Source organism: Neoarius graeffei, chromosome 20, assembly GCF_027579695.1.
Source record: "Neoarius graeffei isolate fNeoGra1 chromosome 20, fNeoGra1.pri, whole genome shotgun sequence".
Classification (NCBI taxonomy): domain Eukaryota; kingdom Metazoa; phylum Chordata; class Actinopteri; order Siluriformes; family Ariidae; genus Neoarius; species Neoarius graeffei.
This window is the reverse complement of record NC_083588.1, coordinates 12,665,828-12,693,062: the sequence shown is the minus strand read 5'-3', so window position 1 is coordinate 12,693,062 and position 27,235 is coordinate 12,665,828. Positions and strand designations below refer to the sequence as shown.

The 27,235-nt window shown below is 41.4% G+C and overlaps 1 protein-coding gene across 4 annotated transcripts in view; it reads right to left on the bottom strand.

Moving 5' to 3' along the window:
- Positions 1-27,235, bottom strand: part of slc2a9l2 (solute carrier family 2 member 9, like 2) — a 216,148-nt gene that overhangs the window by 35,842 nt on the left and 153,071 nt on the right. For 3 of the 4 annotated variants that reach the window (XM_060901255.1, XM_060901253.1, XM_060901256.1), the window contains 2 exons: positions 22,536-22,637; positions 8,814-8,889 (listed from right to left, as the gene is read on the bottom strand). In XM_060901255.1, coding sequence (XP_060757238.1) covers positions 8,814-8,889; positions 22,536-22,637 — 178 coding nt within the window. The remainder of the gene's footprint in view (positions 1-8,813; positions 8,890-22,535; positions 22,638-27,235) is intronic. The other variant, XM_060901254.1, reaches the window with a different exon arrangement.

Here is a 27,235-nt window from a genome sequence, read left to right as displayed (position 1 = left end):
ACTCAAGTTAGAGGTTATATTTCTCTTCTGGAAAAGAATAGTGAGGATCGTGACCTTGCCCTTGGAATGAAGGCACCTTCAGAAAATTTAAATACAGGTCTGTGGTGTTGGTGAATAGGGAGTTCATTTTGAAGATGGATCTATGTGGTCAGGCGGCATGGTGGTGTAGTGGTTAGCACTGTCGCCTCACAGCATGAAGGTCCTGGGTTCAAGCTCAGTGATCGATGGGGGCCTTTCTCTGTGGAGTTTGCATGTTCTCCCCATGTCTGTGTGGGTTTCCTCCGGGTGCTCCGGTTTCCCTCCACAGTCTCAAGACATGCAGGTTAGGTTAATTGGTGGCTCTAAATTGACCGTAGGTGTGAATGTGAGTGCGAATGGTTGTTTGTCTCTATGTGTCAGCCCTGTGATGACCTGGCAACTTGTCCAGGGTGTACCCTGCCTCTCACCCATAATCAGCTGGGATAGGCTCCAGCTTACCCGTGACCCTGCACAGGATAAGCAGTTACAGATAATGGATGGATGGATGTTCATGTAGTTTTGTGTATCTCAAAAAATGCACGTGTGTTGAGCTTTCCAGCATCATATGCTCAGCTAACAGTTGATGGAGAACCTTGATAGCAGCAGGCTGAGAACTTCTCTATCCCAAGCTACAGATTCCAGCAAATTTGGAAGCACACAGTTGTAAAGAATTTACCTTCCCTGGAACTAAGGGGCCCAAACATGTTCCAGCATGAAAATCCCCTGTGCACAAAGCAAGATCCATGATTTGCCAAGGTTGGTGTGGAAGAGCTCGAGTGGCTTGCACAAAGCCGTGACTTAAAATAGATGGATCTCTCTGGTCAACCTCCGTCTCTATCTTCACCTATGGTGATGAGCTGTGACCAACAGAACAGTTAGTAGTTAATAGAATAAAGCTGTGAGTATGGGCAGCATAAATGAGGTTCCTCTGCAGGGTTGCTGGGTCTACTCTTGCTTGACAAATAAACACAGACTCTGAACAGAGCCGCTCCTCCTCCAAGAGTTGCCAGTTGAGGTAGTTTCAGCCTCTTTCAAGGATGCCCCTTGTATCAAATCAAATTTATTTGTACAGCGCTTTTAACAATAAACATTGTCGCAAAGCAGCTTTACAGAATTTGAACGACTTAAAACATGAGCTAATTTTATCCCTAATCTATCCCCAATGAGCAAGCCTGTGGCGATGGTGGCAAGGAAAAACTCCCTCAGACGACATGAGGAAGAAACCTCGAGAGGAACCAGACTCAAAAGGGAACCCAGCCTCATTTGGGCAACAACAGACAGCATGACTATAATATTAACAGTTTTAACAGGTATAACCCTCAACTGTCCTCATGCGGCCGTCCTTCACAGGAGTGGGGCGATAAAACTGCGACCAGACACAGGGCACCAGGATGGATCAAGCAGGTCCGAGGGGCAGAAGAGGCCAGCATCTCAATCCCAGGATCAACATGTAACTCAGAGGGACAGATGGCGGGGGGGAGAGAGAGAGATATTTCAGCACATTCCACGATATGGAGACCCCAGGACAGACCCAGGACCTTCTGGAGAGATGACACTAGATGCCAAATGTTTGTAGACATCTGATTAGAGCCCCTTTTATGCAGCCTGTTCAAGGAGGAATTCTTCCACCTTTATTCCACCTCACATTCTGTATAAAATGTTCAAATGTGGAACGGAGGGTCCATGACATTCCGCCTCTGAGCCGGAACGATTGGTAGTACCAGAGCTGGAATTCACGTCTGTGTAAAAAGGACAGCTGGAATGACAGAACATTGACATTCTTCTTTCCAAGAGCAGCGAGAATTCAAACGTCTCCATCTACGGCACCTAAGGTCCGCGTGCCTTTCTGCCTGAAATTGCTTCTTGCTTCTCTTCATCCCCTCCCCCCCCCCCCCCCCCCCCCATGTGCAAGCACAGTTTTTTTTTCACAGACTTTTTTCTTTTTCCTGAACAGCTGATTTGGCTAAAGGATACAAGCATATTTTATTTTTCTCCTGAGGCTGTTACTTTGCTTCAACATGAATTATTTAAAGGAAGGAATGACGTTGCATATAATGCTTATGCATATTTGCTTGTGTTTGAAGAGTGGTATAAATGTGATGGCTCATAAAAGCACCTCAACACTCAGTTCAACCACCGTTGTTTTGAAAGCAACGTCAATATGATCGGGGTATACGTATTTCTGACGTTTAGATACGCCACCCCTCTGGTTGTGGAATGCCGTCTTGCAATGTAAAAACACACAGAGGCACGGCTTCCTGCCAGCTTTATTTGGTTCAGTGTAAATCACTAAAGCTGGAATATTGAGGTGCCTTCTTTCCACCAATATTATGGAATATCTGTGTAAAAAGGGCTTATGACACCCATATGAACACTCCATTTCAGATTTAGTCCCCGCTTTGCTGTTATTATAAGCTCCACTCTTCTGGGTAGGATTCCCTCTAGGTTTTGGAGTGTGGCTGTGGGGATTTGCCCATTCAGTAAATCAATGTAACAACCCATTCAGAGCATTAGTGAGGTCAGGCACCGATGTCAGGTGAGGAGGCTTGGAGCACAGTTGCCATTCCAGTTCATCACAAAGGTGTATACTGGGTTTTAAGTCATGGCTATGTGCAAGCCACTTGAGCTCTTCCACACCAGCCTTGGCAAATTGTGGATCTTGCTTTGTGCACAGGGGATTGTCATGCTGGAACATGTTTGGGCCCCTTCATTCCAGTGAAGGGAAATTCTATACAATTGTGTGCTTCCAAATTTGCTGGAATCTGTGGCTTGGGATAGAAAAGTCTGGGCAGAGTTTCTCAGCCTGTTGCTATCAAAGTTCTCCATCAACTGTTAGCTGAGAATATATATAATGCTGGAAACCTCAACACACATGCATTCTTCGGGCTACACAAACATCCATCCACCCATTATTCATAACTGCTTATCCTGTGCAGGGTCATGGGCAAGCTGGAGCCTATCCCAGCTGACTATGGGTGAGAGGCGAGGTACACCCTGGACAAGTCGGCAGATCATCGCAGGACTGACACATAGAGACAAACAACCATTCACACTTACAGTCAATTTAGAGCCACCAATTAGCCTAAGCTGCATGTCTTTGGAGGAAACCGGAGCACCCAGAGGAAACCCAAGCAGACATGGGGAGAACATGCAAACTCCACACAGAAAGGCCCCCGTTGGCCGCTGGGCTTGAACCCAGGACCTTCTCGCTGTGAAGCGACAGTGCTAACCACTACACCACCGTGCCACCCCTACACGAACATACAGTAACATGCATATTTTGTTGAACACTGTTGCTCTGTTATTACTTGTGACTTATTATGGGAATTGGTGGCTTCGTGACGAAGGCTTTGGGCTGCTGATTGGAATGCTGCGAGTTCAAATCCCAGCACTGCCAAGCTGCCACTGTTGGGTCCTTGAGCAAGATCCTTAACTCTCAACTACTCAGGTGTATCCTGTCACGACCGAAAGTTGGTTTGGATAAAAACACCAGCAAATGCACTCAGTTATTGCCTGAAGTCAAACTGTTTCAGAATCCCAAGCCTTCCAAATTTAATAAGTCAATTTTAATTTCATTGATTTTTTTTTCAGTTAAAAATTAACATGACCGCAGAGACACAGTAGCACAAGGGGTATGTTACTGTCTCACAGTTCCAGGGTCCCCGGATTGATATTGAGCTCCAGATCTACCATGACTATGACCAGTATAATGTGGTTAATTCATACATATTTGCGGTGTATAATTAGACAGATAAATCCGTGTAACAAGGCAGAAAAAAAATTCTGAACATTTCAGGCCTCTCTTACTTATAATATCACTCAAAAATTGACACCCGCATCACATCACTGAAGAATAGCCACGTTGACCTTTCATAGGGTGACACATTCTCTTTTTCATTGGAAAAGATAGAGATTGGCATTTCCCTCTTTATTTTTATTCCTTGAATGATCTGGGAAAATAATCAAGAAGCAGCCGTGGCTTGATCTGGACCTGTGGTCCATGACTCACCTCAGTTTTAATAAATTCGCATATATATGTTTTTAATGATTTCTTCAACTTGAAAATAGTTGTCTAAGCCCCTTTGGAAGCATCTTTTTTGAATTTTCACCCAGAATTAGACATGAAGAAGCAGAGCTGCTTCGTTAATAAGTGCCCAGCTTGTTTTCAAAGAGTCACTATGCTAGATAGGTGTGCTGTCAGACTTGTGGAAGGAAATGTCAATGAAACTAATGCAGGAAACATAGGTGCAGTTCTAAGTTTAGCTCCAGATGAATCAGTGCACATTTGGGATAAGGGTGAGTTGTAAATAGTTATAAAATTTCTACTGAAAACAGATAATGTATAAAATTAAATAATGTGTGGCTCCCATGGCTTGCCTTTAGCCACTGTTGATGTTTGGCCCAGTTGACAAAAAGGTTGAGAACTAGTGATCTAAATAAAAAAATGATTCTCAGAGTGGAATCTGGGGATGCCAATGGGTCCATGAAGCATAGCCAGGGGGTCTGCAAAATTCTAATTGTGACAGAGATGGAAATCAGTTATTATTTTATTATTTTATTATTATTGAAACTGTTGTCAAATTAAGCATCACTAAGGTTTGTTTTTGTTAACAGTTAAAAGGTTCCCTGATCGAAACTACTGCCACTATTCTCTGGAGACGTTACGCTTTAGTACCCTGTCATGTTCAAAACTGAATAACAGAATAGCTGTCATATTTGCATGTGCCTTGAAAAATGTCCATCCATCCATCCATCCATCCATTATCCGTAACCGCTTATCCTGTGCAGGGTCGCAGGCAAGCTGGAGCCTATCCCAGCTGATTGTGGGCAAGAGGCGGGGTACACCCTGGACAAGTCGGCAGATCATTGCAGGGCTGCACAGTATGATCTTACCAAATATTCTTGATCCATAATCAAAACAATTTTCCCAAAATGATAGTGTGTTTTCACAAAATTTGTGCACATGTTACAAATTACAATTTGCTTACATTTAGAGCAAATGACCAAAGTGCCGAAAACCTGGCCTATCTAAAACAAGATTATTATTGAAGTTTGGTGATCATTTCACATTGTAAGTATGATATCCTTTTCATTGAAGACCATATACATAGCTTACATGCTGGGCACAAAAGCGGATCAAACTTCGCAACAGTATCCAAGTGGGCAGCACTGAACAAACAGTCAACTGAGACTGTAAAGTTCAGAAATAAACAGTTATGCCTTCATCATCTCTGTTGATGTATTTAACTCCATATTTTATGTGTAACTGATATCTTTGTGTAAGCAGTTTTGTGCAGAAGTTAGTGCATAATTCCCTCTTTAGTCTCGTGCCTAATTTAAGGTAATTCGGTTGAAACATGGGCAATTACCTGCAAACAGAAAGCACTGCAGAAGTGCCCATTCACAGGTAATCTACTCAGAATGCACTCTGGCTTTTTCATGCATGCTTTAATAAGAGAAACATAGTTTCACACTGGCAGTATCAGTTGTGTTAAGAGCTGTGTACTGATGAAGCACACAATGAGGTTGAACACAGACACTCCTCTGTTTGCAAGAGTGCTTCAAGCACACTTTATGTAGCCCTTAAAATATCACTTGAAACCATTTAAAATACTCCATGTAGAACAATACCGCGAGTTGGCCTAGTGGTTAATGTGTCCACCTCTTGACTGGGGGATCTTGAGTTCTATTTGCAGTCAGGTCATACCAAAGACTATCATAAAAATGGTACCTACTACCATCTGGCAAAGCATGTGGCAATATAGATGCGAGTGGGGAAGTCAAACTCTCGTGGTTAGTAGAGGACTAGCCCCCCACTGTAACCCTAGCTGTATAGGCTGAGGGCTATCAAAACGGAGATTGGTGCTGCACCCATACACCTTAGAGTTGGTAAGTACTGGGACAGGAGACTGCCTGGGAAGACCAGATTCTGGTGTAAGAGGGACTTTGACTTGACTTGACTTTGATGTAGAACAATACATTGGTTGCTGTGTTTTTAATCCCAAATAAATTGCTAACATTGGCCAATGAGCATCTCTACACCTTTATCATGAGTAAAATTCCAGGGTATACAATGCCTCCAGAAAGTTTTCAACTGCTTGTGATTACTGTGTCAAAATGTATGCTGCAGAATAAATATCACTGATGTTGAGAGGTCTCACAGCTACAGTGACAGAAGAGATCAGTCCTGCTGTCACAAGGACCAAGGAACTGCCTATAAAGCTTTGAACTGAAGTTATGACAAGACAAGCAACAAAAATAGAGAAGGTTCTCAAAAGACATCAACAATATGATGAGCTCTTCACGGATACAGCCAATATGGGAGAGTGGCCCCGAGAAAGCCACTTCTGAGAAAGGCTAACATAAAGGTACACCTGGAGTTTGCTGAAAGGTATGTGGCAAAATCTGAGAGAATTTGGAAAAAGATTTTGAGGCATTTTCGTCGAAAAGTGGAATATTTTGAACAGACAAAATACAGCTCAGGACCCAGTTACCACCATTCCTACCATCAAGAATGGTGGTGGTAGCATCATCTAGAGTCTCTAAAGTCCTTCCCACACCATGTGGCACATAAAGCGGCGCTTATCTCTGTAGCCCTCGGGCTGTCGCCTATTACATAGCTATGGTTACAGTCAGGGGCTAGTCCTCTGGTAACCGCGAGAGTTTGACTGCCCATTCGCATCTGTATTGCAGCATACCTTGCCAGATGGTAGTACAGTAGGTACCATTTTTATGATGGTCTTTGTGATGATCCGTCTGCAAGGAGAACTTGCAATCTCCCATTCGAGAGGCAGACACGCTAACCACTAGGCCAACTCACGGTGGTGGTCGCATCATGGTCTGGTCTTATTTTTCAGCAGGAGGAACCAGAAATCTTGTTGCCATCAAGACAAAATTACAAGTCAAATACTTGTAAATTCTTGAGGTGAGTCAGCCTATTCTCGTCAGCCAGAACTCTGTGAAGTTTGAGCAGAACAAAAACTGTAAAGGAAAAGCTTGAAAATAAGAAGGTTTTCATTTTGGAATGGCTGAGTCAGACAAAATTGAACATTCTGCTCATGCCGCTGCAGCTTCTGCATGCACACACCAGCCAACCTCCACTGCTTAGGGTTGGACTGCATATGTTTCCTCTAACAAGACAAAATTTCCCACTAGACTGGTTGGTAAGTGCAAGGAATATTCTTTGGTTTTTAGTCACTTACCTTGCATATATAGTACACTCACCAGTGACTAACAGGAACTTGTTGTTGATTCTAAGATTCCTGTTCTTGGCTGGCAGGAGTGGAACCCGATGTGGTCTCCTGCTGTTGCATGCTGAGATGCTTTTCTGCTCATCACGGTTGTGAAGAGTGATAATACGAGCTACTATATCCCTTCTGACAGCTCAAACCAATCTGGCTATTTTCCTCTGACCTCTCTTATCAGCAAGGCATTTGTTTCCACCCACAAAACTGTCACTCAATGGGTTTTTTTTTTGTTTTTCACACTACTCTTTCTCACCAGGAGATCAGCAGTTTCTGAAATGCTCAAACCAGTCCATCTGGCTCAAACCAACACCCATGCCACAGTAAAAGTCACATTTTGAGATCACAGTTTTTCACATTCTGATGTATGAACATTGTGAAGATTAACTGAAGCTCTTGATTTGTATCTGCATGATTTGATGCATTGTGTTGCTGTCAAGGGATTGGCTGATTAGAGAACTGCATCAAACAGCAGGTGGATAGGTCTTGCTAATAAAGTGGCCGGTGAGTGTATCGTACGTAAAATGCTGACATAATAAAATGTCCAAATATCACAGCAGTCCTACATTATGAATCTGGAATCAAAAAATATAGGGTGGTCAAGGCTTGGGGTCGCAGATTTAAAATTTATAATGTGAAGAAGAAGAAGTAGTGATAATGCTAAAATCTTGGATTTATATTAGGTTTATATTAGGTTGACCTAATATATTATATTGGAATTTTTCCACTGGCCATCACATTGTTTCTTCTCATCTCATCTCATTATCTCTAGCCGCTTTATCCTATTCTACAGGGTCGCAGGCAAGCTGGAGCCTATCCCAGCTGACTACGGGCGAAAGGCGGGGTACACCCTGGACAAGTCGCCAGGTCACATTGTTTCTTCCATGATGAAATTTGCAGTACTGCTACATTTTATGTATTACCAAATGATTAAATACTTGTTTACATTGGTTATCTTGGACCCACAGATGACTGGGGTTTCATACAAACTGCTCAGTAGTCAGCCAACAAAACATTTTCTCAAAAATCCAATTTCCACTCAGTGCCTTTGTGATTTAGAGAAGTCAATGTGTTCCCATGAGGAAATACACAAAACAACAATCCAAAGAAAAGTTTAATTATAGAAAACCTGTGTATGGTTTTAAAAATCCAACTGAAGGAAACTTCTGTAAAAAAATATGCATCAAGCTTACAGATGATTTGATAGTTGAAGCGCTAAATCATTTAGCAGGCAATTTAATACCCCATTTAGCCCACACAGGGAGCTGATCCAACTTCGGTTCTCCACTGCAAATCTTAAAAGGATCGGTTAGAACAAATGTGCGACAAATGAAACAGTAATTGATATCTGAAGGGCTGTGTTCCAAATTGAGATGCAACATTGCAAGTGCTATATTACTGAATGTAACAAGGCCTGACTGGTTGTTTTCAAAATCACCAGCCCCAGATGAAAACACACACCAAAAAAAATAAATAAATAAAAATAAATAAATAAATAAATAAAAATAACCCAGCTCAGCACCAAAAGTTATATTTGTTGTGTGCATGTACCTGGGCCAGAGCAAAATGAAGCAATCAGGGCCAATATGGAGATGAAACTCAAATATGGCATCCATGAATAACTGTCCTGAAAGGAAAGAGAGAGAGAGGGGGAATGAGAGATTATATATTAGTAATTAAGTCTCCATCAACTTAATGGTCACAATGCAAAAACCAACAACAACCCAACACCTTCACGGACTTTTTCATTGGAAACTTATGTCAAGACTTCAACTTCCTTGCGTTTTCCCTCACAACCTGATGCAAGTCACAGAAGGGTAGCATGGTGGTGCAGTGGTTAGCACTGTCACCTCACAGCAAGAAGGTTCTGGGTTCAAACCTCACGGCTGATGGGGACCTTTCTGTGCGGACTTTGCATGTTCTCTGTGGGTTTCTTCCAGGTTCCCTGATATTTTATTTAACTGTATCCCCCACAGTTAGGTAAAATACTCAGCCTATGGGGTTGCACAAGACAGTGCATCCTTAGTGCCAGTCCTAAACCCAGATGGATTGGGGAGGATTGCGTCAGGAAGGACAGGCGGTGTAAAACCTACGGTATGCTAAACATGCAGAACAGATCCGCTGTGGTGAGCCCGAATGTATGGGAGTAGTCGGAAGAAGAAGAACTTGGTTCAAGTAACAAAAGCAGAATGGACATAAAATATGGACTTTGGTGCGACAGTGAAAATTTTTTTCACATGCTAGGTGCTATGCCCAGATATATTGATGACTGCCAAAGTGTATCTCCCCCCACCATGTTGGCTGTGGCAATCAAAAGGATCAGGAGGAAGAGGGGAAGAGAAGGAGTAACAAACTCGTAAAACTGGCTTTGCAGTTAATGTTATGAAACTCTTCGCAACTTCCAGTTGAAAAGAAGCTGGAGAACTGTGCTGTACTGGCAGTCAGCTTGCATAAATTCACAGGACCAGTAATTAGCATGATCTCATTTTCTGCACCCATTGTGCTAGTACAGCAATATGACCTTGACCAACCACCAGCATCACAGGGGATACAGTAAAGTTGCCCATAAAACAGCAATATGGTCCAATCTATTGAATTGATGCTATTTTTCCTCATTAGTTCACACTGATTGAGTGGGTAATGTTTGGTCTAAAAGCAAAGTGTAATGTTTGGCCCAGACAAAACACACAAAATACAGCTCAACACCCAGACAACACCATTTCTGCCATTAAGGGTGGTGGTAGTAGTATCTTGCTCTCTTACTTTTCATCAGGAGGACCTGGAAATATTGTTGCCATCAAGGGCAACATGGATGGAGCCAAAAAGAAGCAAATTTTGAAAAGAGTCAGCCTGTTCTAGTCAGCCAGAATTCTGTGCCAAAATCATGACTCAAACAATGGACAACGAACCAAAGGGCGAGGCAAAAACTGCAAAGAACGGCTTGAAAACAAGAAGGTTTGTGTTTTGGAATAGCGGACTCTAATCAAATTGAAAATTTTTGATGGTGATGGGCAGTCATGGTCATGTTGCTCTTGAATACAGTCAAGTTGTTCATAAAACAGCAATATGGAACGATCTATTGAACTGATGCTATTTTCCTTTACTAGTTCAGACTGTGTGAGCGGATAACAGGCCCTGGTCCACCATTCAATCAATTACAATAATCTTCTTTAATGGAGTCAGCCATAACATTTTCAAGTGGTAGAATATAGATAAAGATTGGCAAAGGTAATTCAATCGATATCAATTTCCTTTTGCAATAACATGTGACTTATATTAACTGTCCGAGGAGTTTGAGGAGCCGTGTCCAACTCTTTCTCTCTGTCCTCTTCAGAATAGCTGAAAATATATGAGCACAACAAATCCATCAGTCAGTCTGTTTTTCTTGCAGCTGTTTTTATCCCCCGGCATATAATGCAGGGGTATATAGCTATCGCTCTGTCCATCCGTCTGTCTGTCTATCCGTCTGTAAACATTTTAGTTTCTGGAGTATAACTCAAAAACTATTAGGAATTTTTTCACAAAACCTGACAGTTAAGTTAAGTGCCTGGAGTCGTCATGCCTTTTGACATTTTGGGATTTCTGTGGTTTTAATTTTTTCTGTATTTCCATGGCAACCAATTCTACTTAGGAAAATTTGGCGTGGGGTTTCATGTGGGGGCCAGGGGGAGATGTCATCAGAGCCGAGGTTTTCTTCCAATAACTTGTTTAGATTGAGATTTTCATCCAGAACTACATAATGGTTAAGAGACACATATGATTTCATCTTGCACCCACATTCTCTGCATTTGCAGTTTATAGCCTGTGTGACAAATCTTTCTAAAATATATTACAAGCAAGAATAATGGTAAAAGTATTCTGGATGAGTTACGTGTCCTGTAATTGTACTGAGCATTGTTGGATTCATGAATATTGATGATGCCTCATAATTTAACACCAGCAAAATGAATGTATCAATAAATGGAGAGAGAGAGAGAGAGAGAGAGAGAGAGAGGTGAATAACAGACCTGATTACAGTCAAACTGATCCAGGTGCAAGAGACTGAGACAAATGTGTGTGTGTGTGTGTGTGTGTGTGTGTGTGTGTGTATATATATATATATATATATATATATATATATATATATATATATATATATATATATATACAGTGGTGCTTGAAAGTTTGTGAACCCTTTAGAATTTTCTATATTTCTGCATAAATATGACCTAAAACATCATCAGATTTTCACACAGGTCCTAAAAGTAGATAAAGAGAACCCAGTTAAACAAATGAGACAAAAATATTACACTTGGTCATTTATTTATTGAGGAAAATGATCCAATATTACATATCTGTGAGTGGCAAAAGTATGTGAACCTCTAGGATTAGCAGTTAATTTGAAGGTGAAATTCGAGTCAGGTGTTTTCAATCAATGGGATGACAATCAGGTGTGAGTGGGCACCCTGTTTTATTTAAAGAACAGGGATCTATCAAAGTCTGATCTTCACAACACATATTTGTGGAACTGTATCATAGCATGAACAAAGGAGATTTCTGAGGACCTCAGAAAAAGTGTTGCTGATGCTCATCAGGCTGGAAAAGGTGACAAAACCATCTCTAAAGAGTTTGGACTCCACCAATCCACAGTCAGACAGACTGTGTACAAATGGAGGAAATTCAAGACCATTGTTACCCTCCCCAGGAGTGGTCAACCAACAAAGATCACTCCAAGAACAAGGTGTGTAATAGTTGGCGAGGTCACAAAGGACCCCAGGGTAACTTCTAAGCAACTGAAGGCCTCTCTCACATTGGCTAATGTTAATGTTCCTGAGTCTACCATCAGGAGAACACTGAACAACAATGGTTTGCATGGCAGGGTTGCAAGGAGAACTCCACTGCTCTCCAAAAAGAACATTGCTGCTCATCTGCAGTTTGCTAAAGATCACGTGGACAAGCCAGAAGGCTATTGGAAAAATGTTTTGTGGATGGATGAGACCAAAATAGAACTTTTTGGTTTAAATGAGAAGCGTTATGTTTGGAGAAAGGAAAACACTGTATTCCAGCATAAGAACCTTATCCCATCTGTGAAACATGGTAGTGGTAGTATCATGGTTTGGGCCTGTTTTGCTGCATCTGGGCCAGGATGGCTTGCCATCATTGATAGAACAATGAATTCTGAATTATACCAGCAAATTCTAAAGGAAAATGTCAGGACATCTGTCCATGAACTGACTCTCAAGAGAAGGTGGGCCATGCAGCAAGACAACAACCCAAAGCACACAAGTCGTTCTACCAAAGAATGGTTAAAGAAGAATAAAGTGAATGTTTTGGAGTGGCCAAGTCAAAGTCCTGACCTTAATCCAATTGAAATGTTGTAGAAGGACCTGAAGCGAGCAGTTCATGTGAGGAAACCCACCAACATCCCAGAGTTGAAGCTGTTCTGTACGGAGGAACGGGCTAAAATTCCTCCAAGCCGGTGTGCAGGACTGATCAACAGTTACCGGAAACATTTAGTTGCAGTTATTGCTGCACGAGGGGCTCACACCAGATAATGAAAGCAAAGGTTCACATACTTTTGCCACTCACAGATATGTAATATTGGATCATTTTCCTCAATAAATAAATGACCAAGTGTAATATTTTTGTCTCATTTGTTTAACTGGGTTCTCTTTATCTACTTTTAGGAATTGTGTGAAAATCTGATGATGTTTTAGGTCATATTTATGCAGAAATATAGAAAATTCTAAAGGGTTCACAAACTTTCAAGCACCACTGTATATATATATATATATATATATATATATATATATATATATATATATATATATATATATATATATAATAAAGAAAAACCTCTGAGGCATGTGATGGTGTGTGAATTCTGCCTCAGCTGAGAGTTCCTTATTTTCAGATACATCACTCAAGTTCATAATTGAAATCAACGAGAGATGTGTGAATAGTCGAAAAAACAAACAAACAAATAATGCACCTCCTATTCACGCATGCATTTGCATCCCTTTATTTAATTATCCGTTCAATCCAAATAATGCATTTGCATTTATTTACATCCCTAATACTGTCTATAATAGGACATACATTTTGGTCCTCCAACAAAGTATATTTCATATCTTTTGGAAACAATGTCGCATGCTGATTTATTTGAGTCGCAAATACTTTTTAGAATTATACGTTTTAGAATGACACTCGGTTCTTGTCTCCTCCATAATCTGCTGATGTTGTGCCCAATACTTCCTTCCCTCTTGTTTGTAACGAAAAACATGTACTTCAAAGCATTTTCTGAATAAATCTCAACATTTGACAGCCTTCTAAAAGTTTTTAAATAATTTGAAGATTAAGTTTGATGTGGGCGTCACGGTGGTGTAGTGGTTAGTGCTGTCGCCTCACAGCAAGAAGGTCCGGGTTCGAGCCCTGTGGCCGGCGAGGGCCTTTCTGTGTGGAGTTTGCATGTTGTCCGCGTGGGTTTCCTCCGGGTGCTCCGGTTTCCCCCACAGTCCAAAGACATGCAGGTTAGGTTAACTGGTGACTCTAAATTGACCGTAGGTGTGAGTGTGAATGGTTGTCTGTGTCTATGTGTCAGCCCTGTGATGACCTGGTGACTTGTCCAGGGTGTACCCCGCCTTTCGCCCGTAGTCAGCTGGGATAGGCTCCAGCTTGCCTGCGACCCTGTAGAACAGGATAAAGCAGCTAGAGCTAATGAGATTAAGTTTGATATATTTAATGATTTAAACTTAAAACGGTTCTGCCTTGAGAGAATCCAGGTTTAAGAAAAATACATTATTGTCACATTATCTTCCTTATTAAATACTAACCCCAGAAATTTTCCAGAAAATTTGGGACGTTTTCCAAAATGCAATAAAAACAAAAGTCTGTGGTTTGTTAATTCACACAATCCTTTATTTAACTGACAAAAGTACAAGCAAAATATTTCATTAGTTTTCCTGACCAACTTAACTGTATTTTGTAAATATAAACAAAGTTAGAATTTGATGCCTGCAACACTCAAGCTGGGACAGACACAAAATAAGATGAATATGTTTATAGGAGGGCAGCATGGTGGTGTAGTGGTTAGCGCTGTCACCTCACAGCAAGAAGGTCCGGGTTCGAGCCCCGTGGCCGGCGAGGGCCTTTCTGTGCGGAGTTTGCATGTTCTCCCCGTGTCCGCATGGGTTTCCTCCAGGTGCTCCGGTTTCCCCCACAGTCCAAAGACATGCAGGTTAGGTTAACTGGTGACTCTAAATTGACCGTAGGTGTGAATGTGAGTGTGAATGGTTGTCTGTGTCTATGTGTCAGCCCTGTGATGACCTGGCGACTTGTCCAGGGTGTACCCCGCCTCTCGCCCGTAGTCAGCTGGGATAGGCTCCAGCTTGCCTGCGACCCTATAGAACAGGATAAAGCGTCTAGAGATAATGAGATGAGATGTTTATAGGACATTCAAGTAACACCATTTTGGAAAATTCCACAATAAGCAGATTAATTGGTATAAAAGGAGCATGCACCAAAGGCTCAATCTTTGCAAGTGAGGATGGGTCGTGGCTCACTCCTTTGTGCCAAAATTCGAGAGAAAATTGTTCGTTAATTCATAAAGAACATTTCTCAATGCAAGATTTTAGTTCTTTCAAAATCTCCAGTACATACTAGGGAATTCAGATGAGTCCACATTTCAACTTGTTTTCAGGAAAACCGGACGCCAAATTGTCAGTGCCAAAGGTGAATACAACCATCCAATTTGTTATCAGAGAAAGGTACAAAAAAACAGCATCAGGACCACTGATGGGTGGAAAAAAAGCAGTGATGGGTGAAAAAAACCAGTGATGGTATGGAGGTGCATCAGGACCCACAGCATAGGTGAGTTGCAAGTGTGTAAAGGTACCACTGATATATTGGGGCATATACTGGAATTTTAGAGATACATACAAGTCCATGCTTATGCAGGACAATACCAGGCCTCATTCTGCATGGGCTCCAATAGCATGGCTTCGTAGACACAGAGTGCGTGTGCTTGACTGGCTAGCTGCCAGTCCAGATCTGTCTACTACTGAGAATGTATGGCACATCACAAAGAGGAGAATCAGACAGTGGCGACCATGGACTGTTGAGCAAGCTGAAATCTTGTATCGAGTAAGAATGGAAAAAAATTCCAATTGCCAAACTGCAGCAATTAGTATCCTCAGTTCCCATATGATTATAAAGTGTTGTTAAAAGGAAAGGTGATGTAATATAATGGTAATAATGCCTCTGTCCCAACTTTATTTGAGTGTGTTGCAGACATCAAATTCTAACTTTGTTTACCTTTCAAAATACAATTAAGTTGGTCGGGAAACTATTGAAAATCTTTTCTGTGTACTTTTGTCAGTTAAATAAAGTTCACATGAATTAATGTTTTTATTGCATTATGGAAAATATCCCAACTTTTCTGGAAATGGGGTTAGTATTAGGAGAGGCATGTGATAAATTAATTCACGTGACACAAACTCAACAGAGATTAACTGGGGCAAAACTATAGGTATCATGTAAAAAAAAAAATGTGAGCTGAACAGTTACACCTTTTGTACATACTGTATATGCATTTTTGTAAATGTTTGCAGTCCTGCTGTATGATAATTAAATAATGTGAGGTTTTTTTTTTTTTTTGCATTCTTGACATGCCTTGTGCATCCTTCCCCTTTGCAACTGTGTGTAGTTTCTGGTAAAACAATCTTCTGATAAAATCCCAAGGATGGAAACATGCCATGTGTGTGGTTGTCATTCATGATGAACAGCTTTTTTGGTTGTGGTTCAAACTGACTTTTTTTGAGATTCAAAAAATGTAAATTCGATAAAGGATTTGGAAGATCTCCTTGGCTTTATTGCCTTCGTCCATCTCTGAACTGACAATTCCAAATCGCTCATTTTAACATCATCATCTGTTCCAGTTTGTGTCTTAACCTGTTTACTATAATGCTAGCTTGTCTTACATGTGTACTTTTGTGTTTTAGCTCATTTACTATAATGGCAGTTGGTTTTCGTCTGCTTACGATAATGCGAATTTATGTCTTAACCTGTTTACTTTTATGCCAGTTCGTGTTTTTGTTTGCTTACAATAATGCTAGTTTGTGTTTTTGTCTGTTTGCTACAATGCAAATTTGTAATTTGCTTTTCGTTTACTATAATTCTAGTTTGTATTTTAGTTTATTTACTAGAATGGTACAGGTAGTTTGTGTTTCTGCCTGTTTGCTGTAATGCTAGTCTGTGTTTTAACTTGCTTACTATAATGCTAGTTTGTGTTTTATTTGGTTTTCAAGGGGTTTAGGGTGTTTTCAGATTGGTTTGACTGGCATACTTGCCAACCCTACCAATTCACGTGGTAGTCTACCGATTTTGACAGGTGAATACCACCTACTGATTTTAGTTCTAAAAACTACCATGTTACAAAATAAATCCATGAATGCTGTTGGATTCGCTCTTCTGACCTTACTTCAGCTATTTTCGGCACAAGAAATTCAAGCATACTGTGTCAAATAGTCATATTAATTGAAGCCGAGAGCCAAAGAAATGGCATAATGATGTTGAATCTAAATTGTATCGCTCTATCGCGCCCTTTCACTGGTTCTCATTATTGTTCTTGTCAGTCAGCAATGAGGTCACATATTACAACAAATTGTGCCAGTATCTGTAAAAACCAAACATGCTCTGGCGATCACGAAAAAAGAAAACTCTGAAGAAAAAAATATTCGCTATGACAAGTTCAAGGTGACTTGGTTGTTGGAACATCCATCCATTATCTGTAACCGCTTATCCTGTTCTACAGGGTCGCAGGCAAGCTGGAGCCTATTCCAGCTGACTATGGGCAAGAGGTGGGGTACACCCTGGACAAGTCGTCAGATCATCACAGGGCTGACACATAGAGACAAGCAATCATTCACACCCACATTCACACCTATGGTCAATTTAGAGCCACCAATTAGCCTAACCTGCATGTCTTTGGACTGTGGGGGAAACCGGAGCACCCGGAGGAAACCCATACAGACACGGGGAGAACATACAAACTCCACACAGAAAGGCCCCCGTCGGCCACTGGGCTCAAACCCAGAACCTTCTTGCTGTGAGGCAACAGCGCTAGCCACGACACCACTGTGCCGCCTCGTTGGGTCATCCAGCATCAAAGCATTGAGGCAAGGTGAGATGCATGTGTTTTGTGAAGTACATTGGTCCTATTGCTCAATCCATTTTCTTCAAATATGGCACTCAGAATGCAGGAGAATGCACCATTTACACTGTTTTTTTCCCCTAAATATATTGAGGGGGCGGCACGGTGGTGTAGTGGTTTGCGCTGTCGCCTCACAGCAAGAAGGTCCGGGTTCGAGCCCCGTGGCCGACGAGGGCCTTTCTGTGTGGAGTTTGCATGTTCTCCCTGTGTCTGCCTGGGTTTCCTCTGGGTGCTCCGGTTTCCCCCACAGTCCAAAGACATGCAGGTTAGGTTAACTGGTGACTCTAAATTGACTGTAGGTGTGAATGTGAGTGTGAATGGTTGTCTGTGTCTATGTGTCAGCCCTGTGATGAGCTGGCGACTTGTCCAGGGTGCACCCCGCCTTTCGCCTGTAGTCAGCTGGGATGGGCTCCAGCTTTCCTGCGACCCTGTAGAACAGGATAAAGCGGCTTGAGATAATGAGATGACATGAGATATATTGAGAGGGCATGCCCCCTGACCAGCCTAGAAGGGCACGAATGCACTGTGCAGTCTGATCTACCATGTTTCATTATCGAGGGGGTTGGCAAGTATGGACTGGTCAGATTTTCTGGTTTTATTATGTTGCCAGGGTGGCATGGTGGTGTAGTGGTTAGCACTGTTGCCTCCCAGCAAGAAGGTCCTGGGTTCGAGCCTAGTGGCTGACGAGGGCCTTTCTGTGTGGAGTTTGCATGTTCTCCCCGTGTCCGTGTGGGTTTCCTCCTGGTGCTCTGGTTTCCCCCACAGTCCAAAGACATGCAGGTTAGGTTAACTGGTGACTCTAAATTGACCGTAGGTGTGAATGTGAGTGTGAATGGTTGTCTGTGTCTATGTGTCAGCCCTGCGATGACCTGGCGACTTGTCCAGGGTGTACCCCACCTTTCACCCGTAGTCAGCTGGGATAGGCTCCAGCTTGCCTGTGACCCTCTACAGGATAAGTGGCTACAGATAATGGATGGATGGATTATGCTTCCTCTTTGTTTACTTAGTAAGTTTACTATAATGCTAGTTGATATGTTTGGAATGTTTACTATTTATAAGTGTACTTGGTGGTGCAGCTTCTTGACTGTGGACTGATAGATGATGACTTGTCAAGTTTACATCTGATTCAGAATGATATAATATCAATTCAAAGGTGATTTACCAGACTTGGCACTGCTTTTCTCATGCTTTATGGTGCGTTCAAATCAATCTTGTCACATGCTTTCAACATGACGTTGACCATAAGTAGGGTGACCAGATTTCCCTAGTCTGAAACCGGGACACTTTTGTGCGCGACCATGCTCGTGCATGCACACCTTTTTTTTACGTAAACGTGACACTCAGAGAGGTGCTCTTATCATTTTGTTGAAGCTCACATTTATCAACATCTCACATGAAATAAAACAAACAGGCATTTTGTTATCTAGTAGCATGGTGGTATACAGATCAGTTAAATTATGGTCAGACAACAGATTTTGTAATGGCTGAGAATAGGCCAGGCTATGTCCATAGGCCAAATTTAAACTGATTTATTTCACCTGTTTGTGAGAACACCAAGAAGAATGCACATGTAGGCTATATCTCTAAAATTGTATGCACTATAGCATGAACTTAAAAAGTAGATATGTGACCTCAACATAGCCTAGGTCAGAATCAACCTTACTAACCATTCCCCACAACTGAATGAATAAAGCAAGAAGATGTGTACAAAAGTGAACACTTTAATGGAAGGTGCAACAAGCTGTTCAACACAGCAATATGGCCAAACTGTCAGAATGGTATGTTAAACAGAAACAAAAAAAGAGACAAGTGATTTGAGAATATATACTACGGAAGCCGAGAGAGGCCCTTCATATAATCCTTTTTTTTATTCACCTTGTTATCCCGAGATAACGACATAATTAATTCAGGATCTCGAGAAAACAACACGACTAATTCGAGATCTTGAGAAAACAAAACAATTATTCCGTGATCTCAAGAAAACAAAACAATTATTTCATGATCTCGAGTAAACAGCTGAGAAATGGTTCATTCAGGTGCGCCAAGAGACTTGTGATATGCTGACTTTGGGGCTATTTCTCATTCTGTATAGATGCAACTTTGGTCATTAGAATGTCTGAAATAATCGATCACCTAATAAGGCAATATTTTGATCAGGGGTTGACACAGGGAGAGATTGCATTAAGTCTTTTAATAAGGGATAATTTCAAAATTAGTCCGCGGCACCTCCGCAGAAGACTGGCCTGGCTTCGTCTCTACCGACGGAGATACAGTGATCCAGCTGAGATCATGAAATAATTGTTTTGTTTTCTCGAGATCACGGAATAATTGTTTTGTTTTCTTGAGATCTCGAATTAGTTGTGTTGTTTTCTCGAGATCCTGAATTAATTATGTCGTTATCTCGGGATAACAAGGTGAATAAAAAAAGATTATATGAAGGGCCTCTCGCGGCTTCCGTAAATATACACTCAAACAAAACAGCAATAAAGGAGGAGAGGGGCGACAGCCCGAGGAAAGCCCCCACAGGAGCGCACAGCATTTACGACATAGGCTACCCAACTCGGTACAAGAACAAAACACTTACAGTGTGTGCAGTAGGCTTCGTGCGCATTGTTCCGCACCTCTTGGAGGAAGGGGTAGGTGCCCTGTAAATCTTTGGAAAAGGTACATTTTCTTTTCGGCATAATTGCTGCAGCATTACTGCTGCTAGCTGCTAGACAAAGAACATTCGTGCCAGTTAATGTTTATTTTATTGTTGCATGGCAACACGTTCTGTTGTCTGGAATAATGTGGCTAAATAAACACCCATGCCACAGGGCCAGGGGGCAGTAACCAGGAAAGTTTACGATTCCTGTCAATTCATCAAAATAGTAAATGCAGACATTTCTCCGCTAATGAGTCCCATGCTGCTCAGTCGCAAACGTCACGAGTGACGAAAACCAGGACATATCCGTGTCCCGACAGACTTTTGTCGGGACTCGGGACACAACCCCAAATCGGGAATGATCCCGGTAAAACCGGGACATCTGGTCCAGTGGTGGCTGGTAGTCTTTCAAACAGGGGAGGCTGGTCGGTTACGATATTTCCAGATTTTAAAAGAAAAAACACATCAATTTTGCCCATACTCTTGCCTCTGATCTGGCTGATTGTTGGCAGGGTCACAAACTGTGAAATAACAGGTTCTTTTGGCCCATTAGCCTACTTTCCAATATACATGATGGTGGTGTTGGGGGGGTTATATTTTAACATTTTATATTTTAAAATTGTGGCATGTTGTTTAAAAATTGACCTCAGCTGTGTTTTTGTTTAAAAATGTTTTCCAAATTGTAGCTGTGTTTAATTCATATCCAGAAAAACATATATTCCAATATAATATACTCAGCATAAACATTTTAAATAGATTCTATATTTTTGATCCATCCATGACATATTACTAAAGTAGCCTATTTACTGTTGTTGATGTGGGTCACTTGCTGTTAGCCAATTCACTTTCTCATACCAGGAGAGCTGAAAGGAACGAGTATTATTCCCGACCTTTTTCACCAAGTCAATTTGAGGCGTTGGTCTACCCTGCTCTTTAATTTTAATTTTTTCCTCGAAAGGAAGACTGGCAAATGGCTTCGCCAAAATTAAATCAGCAATGCTTGGCATCCGTGCGCAGCTTTCTTGCTAGCTGACTAGCCCCCTCAAGTTCAGTCACTAAAATAAACAAAATTTCTGGAACTAAGATAGCAAACTTGACAACACTATATTTACACTTTATTTACAATGAAAATATATACAAACTAAAAAAGCTGGTAGAAACCGTATGTAATGAATGAAATCAAAATGTAAACCGATCTCTTACAATACACCACAGCACTTGCGAATCCGCATGGGACTGAACTGATGTTGCCAGATACTGCTGACGTTATCCAGCCCAAAATATGTTCAAAACCCGCCAAAATGCACTTAAAACCGCCCAATTGGGCGGGAAACCGCCCAATCTGGCAACACTGTGCTGCCTGTCTATAGTTGAAACGAGCTGTCAATCAAAGAAAATATCCGGCTGCTTTCACCAATCACCAGTCTCCTCGCGGAAACTGCCATGTCCCTCCCATGTGAGGCTCGGAGTCCGTAGGCGGGCATTTTCGCAGTATTTGTCCAATAACCGTCTTGCATTTTGAGATTGAAAAGCGCATAGCTCCCAAATGCCGTTGAAGTCCATTGAGGCTGGGAGTCCGTGAGACTCCGTGGGCGGGCATTTTCGCAGTATTTGTCCAATAATCGTCTTGCATTTTGAGATTGACAAGCACATAACTCCCAATCCACTGAGGCTAGGCTGCATTGCGCTGTCAAGAGGGGGAAAAACTCACGCACACATTAGGCGAACTGGGGAAAGTTATAACGGAATGATTTTGCACTGTAGTTGGGTTGAGCACATATATTTCTATGATTCTGGATCTGAAATAGCAATGTTATAAGGTCGGCTATAACATAAGCCTAGCGCAATTCATCCTACACGATGTTCGTCATTTTTAGAGGAGGCTGAGCCTCCCTCGTTGTCTTAGAGCAATCGCCCGTGGTCTGGTCACCCTAACCATAAGAAATGCTCACCATTCAAGTGGAAAGTTAAATACTGTTGCTAGGCAACTGGACAACATGGACGTCCTATCTTTTCTGTTTATTGAAAGTGAGTTTGCTAAAACATAGCTGTTAAGCTTTTTTTTTTTAATATGTGTGTTAGTGTAAAAGCACATTAACTGCAACATTTTGCTCCACCTGAAATTCGGACTGACTGATTCAAATTAAGGTTTACTGTCATGAAGTGCTGCTTTACTGAGCACCGTTTGTGTGAATAACAAGAAAAAAACAGAAAAGTGACCTTTTGTTTTTATTCTCCAAAGAACTCATTAAACATCAATATTTGTGTGTGGACTGAATGCCAACTGGTGTGTGTGTGTGTGTGTGTGTGTGTGCGCGCGTACACGTATGGTACTTCTGAGACTACCATCACACACAGCCATGACCTCAGTGCAGAGAATATCTTGACCTCGAATCTGTAACTTTTTTAACCTCGTTTGTTGAGGTGATGACCTCCTGACCTGGAAGTGCAAGAAGACTGTCAGGAGGCTGTAACACACGGCCATTGCTGAGAAGCCAAATATCAGCAACCGCTTCCGTCCAACGCGCTCGATCACCAAACCCTGAGACACACACACACAAATACACAATGAACAAGTCAATGATGAGATGTATAGACCTAGATAAAGAGACAGTGAGTAAGACCATTTAACTCATACATGTGTGTGAGTGCTTACACACACACACACACAGAGGCAAGGTATCTAATAATAGCCTATATGGACTTGAAGTGTGTGTGCACATAAATAGAAACACTCAATTCAAATCAGCCACTGAGTTCTGACAAGTCATCTGATCTCTCTCTCTCTCTCTCTCTCTCTCTCTGTGTTTCATCCTCTGTTTTCCACTTTGCTCCAGTCTCTCTCTCTTTCTCTGTCTCTCTAACAATTTTGGATGCTTGTGTGTGTGTGTGTGTGTGTGTGTGTGTGTGTGTGTGTGTGTGTGTGTGTGTGTGTGTGTGAGAAAGAGAGAGAGACTCTGATATGATTTGTCATCCTACTCTCCTTATGGCTTCATCGGAGTGACAGGGGGCCCTTGGGGGTGGGTTTCTCCAGCAACATCCACAAACAGGAACAGGGAAGTGGACACACAAAGAACATGTGTGTCTGAGATGAAACAGTTGTGATGTACATAAAAAGAAGACTACATAGAGAGTGTATTCTAGTTTTTTTTCTTCTATAAGCTGCGTCCCAGATTACTATTTTAGCCTATTCTATTTTGCCATCCTATTTATGATAGTAGCTTCTGGTTTGGGAACTGGCCCGTGGATACTGATGATCTCAGTTGACCCTGCATTCCCACCAGCAGTGATGCAGCACGGCAAAGTGTCGGGAAGTCATTTATTTTCAGTGAGAGCTGACAGTTCATCCTCTCTTGACTGCTGGTAATACAATGTGGATGAAGTGACCCGTATCCAAATAGTTTACGTCATGTTCAATGAGAAGCAACGCGATATACTGACTACCTATCACAGTGAGTCATGGTACTAGGGTTCTTTTTTTCTTTCCGCTACTGAAACACAATCATGTTTTATTTTTGTTCTCGATCTCCATTCCTGGGAGGAGTTTCATAATTCTTTACAAGTAAACCAGGAATGGAATGAAATAAACTAGCTAGTTAGACGCCTTTTCCAGAGTTAATTAAACACTCATTTTGGGCAATTATATTAGTGCGGTAAAAGAGGAGTGCACTTCAGTTAACAGCGATACACAAGCTACAAATAAAGCGACAGCATTGACTACAAAAATCGAATCAGTGAAGTAAAAATATGCCAGATAATAAATCTGTGTCACATTTTAAGGAAATACCAGTTCTGAAAGAGCAGAGTCTGGAAGTGAGTGCGCGCAGCAGAGAAGCTCATATCCATCAACAGACCTTCTCATAACTCAGTGATTAGCATTGAGGGTGTTACATGAACAGCATCATCTGGGAGGGTTTTCCAGGTTGATAATGACCCGGGTCTGGTTGTTCAAAACATGGCTATTTTAAAGGCAGGTTAACCTGTAACCATCCATCCATCCATCTATAATAGTTCCAGTAACATGGAACCTGGAAGTGACACTTTATAAATGAAATATGAGTGTGTATCTGTGGCACACTCTTCCTTTCAGTGTTCCCCTTCATGCTCTGTTGGTCTTTGCTGTCATCCTTCCAGGAGGAGCGTCCACAACAGTGTTGGAAATCAGCACCTGCTCCCTGCCAAATGCAGGTGATTTTGTGTCGTGGCGGGTGAATTTGCTCAATCTACCAACTACAGTGGCGGATAAATAAAAGTAGCATGTACAAAGAAATAATGCAATTGCGACAGAGGTATTTGTGACATTCCACAACGCAGATTGAATCGCACGTCTGCTTGTTCCACTTGGTCACTTTAATAAGGACACAATCTCCTCTTTAAACACAGTCTCCTCATAAAAGTGTCCAAATGAAACAAAAAGACTCGGATTCAGTGTGGCAGTTTGAGTGTGCAATGATTATATGCAGCAGTTATCTTGACATAAGCCAGTGGAACGAAATTTCGTTCAAATGTGCATTTTGAATGTACAGGCAGGGCTGCCAACTTTTCGAAATTTCTTGGAGTGAGATTTTTTCGACGGCAAAATTTTTCCGCACACCATGCAGTAAGTGGGAATTTTGTATTCAGTTTGAGATTCACTTGTCCCTCTGCATTCTGGTGTTTTGTTTGTGGGTCGTCCAGCTGGAGCTGGACAATGGGGGGGTTGAGATTTTGGATTTAGTAGATGTTCCTGCATTCTGGTGGATTTTTGGAGTGGCCTGCTGTGCCATACCTACATTCTTACACACCCTAACTTGCCAGGCCTTCAGCTTGTGGCCAACAAAAGCACCAGGTTTTGGCTTAAAAGCCCCCACACTAGAAAAATACAGATGACTGCCAATGTTCCTGTAGCCCTATAGACCTGTGTTTCAGATTTAAAGGCAAGTTCATGTTTGAAAATATTTCATCAGCTAAGCCTAAACACCGTCTGAATTGAAACTAAATGTTAAGTTTTTAATAACTGTTGCAAAAAATAAGATTGTCCCTCACTGACTATTCATTATGCATTTAAGGGCTTTCCCCACCACTGGGGTCAGCAGAAGATTGGCATGGGGAAAAATATCAACAGCAAAAGAACAAATAAAATGCTTAAACAGTAAGCAAAATGTGCATGTGCTACAAGAAACATTAAAAATGATTAAGTTTGAACAGTATTGAAACACAAAAAGCTGAACCTTGGCCATAGGTGGGAATGTGCACACAAAGTTGGGCTTAAAAATTTTGGTCATACTTAAATAAGCTATATTAATATATTTCTTATTAATTTATTTATTATCTATGTTTCTTATTAGTAATAGAGCATTCGTCAGGGCCTGTTATCTGACAAATATTCTCTACCTGTCTTGCCCTCTTTGAAACCCTGTCTCCCCAGTATATTGTTCTCTGTCTTTTTTTTTAATTATTCACAAGTTCAAGTTCTTTGATATTACAGGTGACCATGCTTTATTTACTTTAACTGAGCAATTACATACATCATAAATAATTAAAAATAAATACCCTGTAAATAAACAATAGTGGCTAATGGCTCTTCTTGCATTTGTAATATTATCTCTTACTTGCTTTATTTTACAACATTTCCAGTATGGCTTCAAATAAAGTCATAAAGTATGATAACATACAGTAAACAAACTAAAAATGCGCCTTAATAAACGTGTGCTAAGGAGGTGCTCTCCCGTGCTGCTTGTTGGGGAAGATAGAGGCTGTGGTACGGCAGGAGGCCTATAATGATTTAGCATGCCTAGTACACAGCTCTCGATATGGCATTAAATATTCTCACAACACTTATAGGCTAAAACGATTAAGAAACTTTATATAAGTTCATAATTACGCCAGTAATGCCACACATTGGCGTGCATATGTACAAACCTGTCTGAGACACCCGTCTTCAACTCGGACACCTTCTTCTCTCTCCTCTTCCTCTAAATTGACAGTAGGCAATTATCCAACTTCCGGTGAGTGCAGCATCATTAGATGCGCCACCTACCATAGGGGAGTGTGTACAGAAGGGAACACCTCTCTGCCTGTTTAGCCATGCATAAGGCATAATTGATCGATCGCAAGTGGTTGACGCGATGCAATGGGTAGCCTAGATTAGATAGATAAACTAGATTTTTTTTCTAGCATGAGAAATCGGAGGTATGGCGTGTGAGCGTGTGAAGACAGTCAAATGCGTGTGTCTCACGCTCATTGCATGAGAGTTGGCAGCCCAGGTACAGGTGAATGACAAAGTTATCTATCTATCTATCTATCTATCTATCTATCTATCTATCTATCTATCTATCTATCTATCTATCTAATTTTAGCATAGAATGCTAACTAGCATGAACTTGAGCATAAAACGCTAACTAGTGCTAAAGTTGAGCACAGAACGCTAACTAGCACTAACTTGAGCATAAAATGCAAACTAGTGCTAAAGTTGAGCACAGAACGCTAACTAGCACCAACATGAGTCGAGAATGCTAACTAGCGCTAAAGTTGAACATAAAACGCTAACTATCGTCTGACGGTTCAAGAGAATTGCCTTAGGTCAAGCAGCCAAGGCTAGCATTGCAGCAAACGACAACAAAAGAAAAGTTACATTGTAGGGGTGAGGGGGTCTGTCGAGAAAACCCCCCAGGAGACGAAGGCCAAAGAAGCGAAGGTAAAAAAAAACATTTTTTGAAATAAGAAGTGGAGAAAAGCCAACAATGGGGAGTCCAGTGAATCTACCCAACTCATCATATGCAACTAACATCAGTTCATCATTGTGTGTGCATGTGCATGCATGAGAGAGAGAGAGATAGAGATAGAATGTCAGTATTTTCCTCGAGTTTAAATATTTAGCTTGCCTGTTTCCCAAAATAATCATGTTTGAATATTGTAGCTCTTACTGTATTATTTTTCACATGCAGTTAAACACTTTCCATTAAAACAAGAAAGTGGCTCTTAAAAAAAAAAAAAATTGAGTGGCTGGTCGATTTGGGAGTCCATCAGCCACGGTGACAAGTGGATTAAAAAGTTAATTTCCAACCCTGGTGAGAGCACATGATTATGCGGTGTTTTAGATCATGCAGATAACGATGTCACAAAAAAGTGGTCAAGTTGTGTCCAAATCTCCCTGAAGAT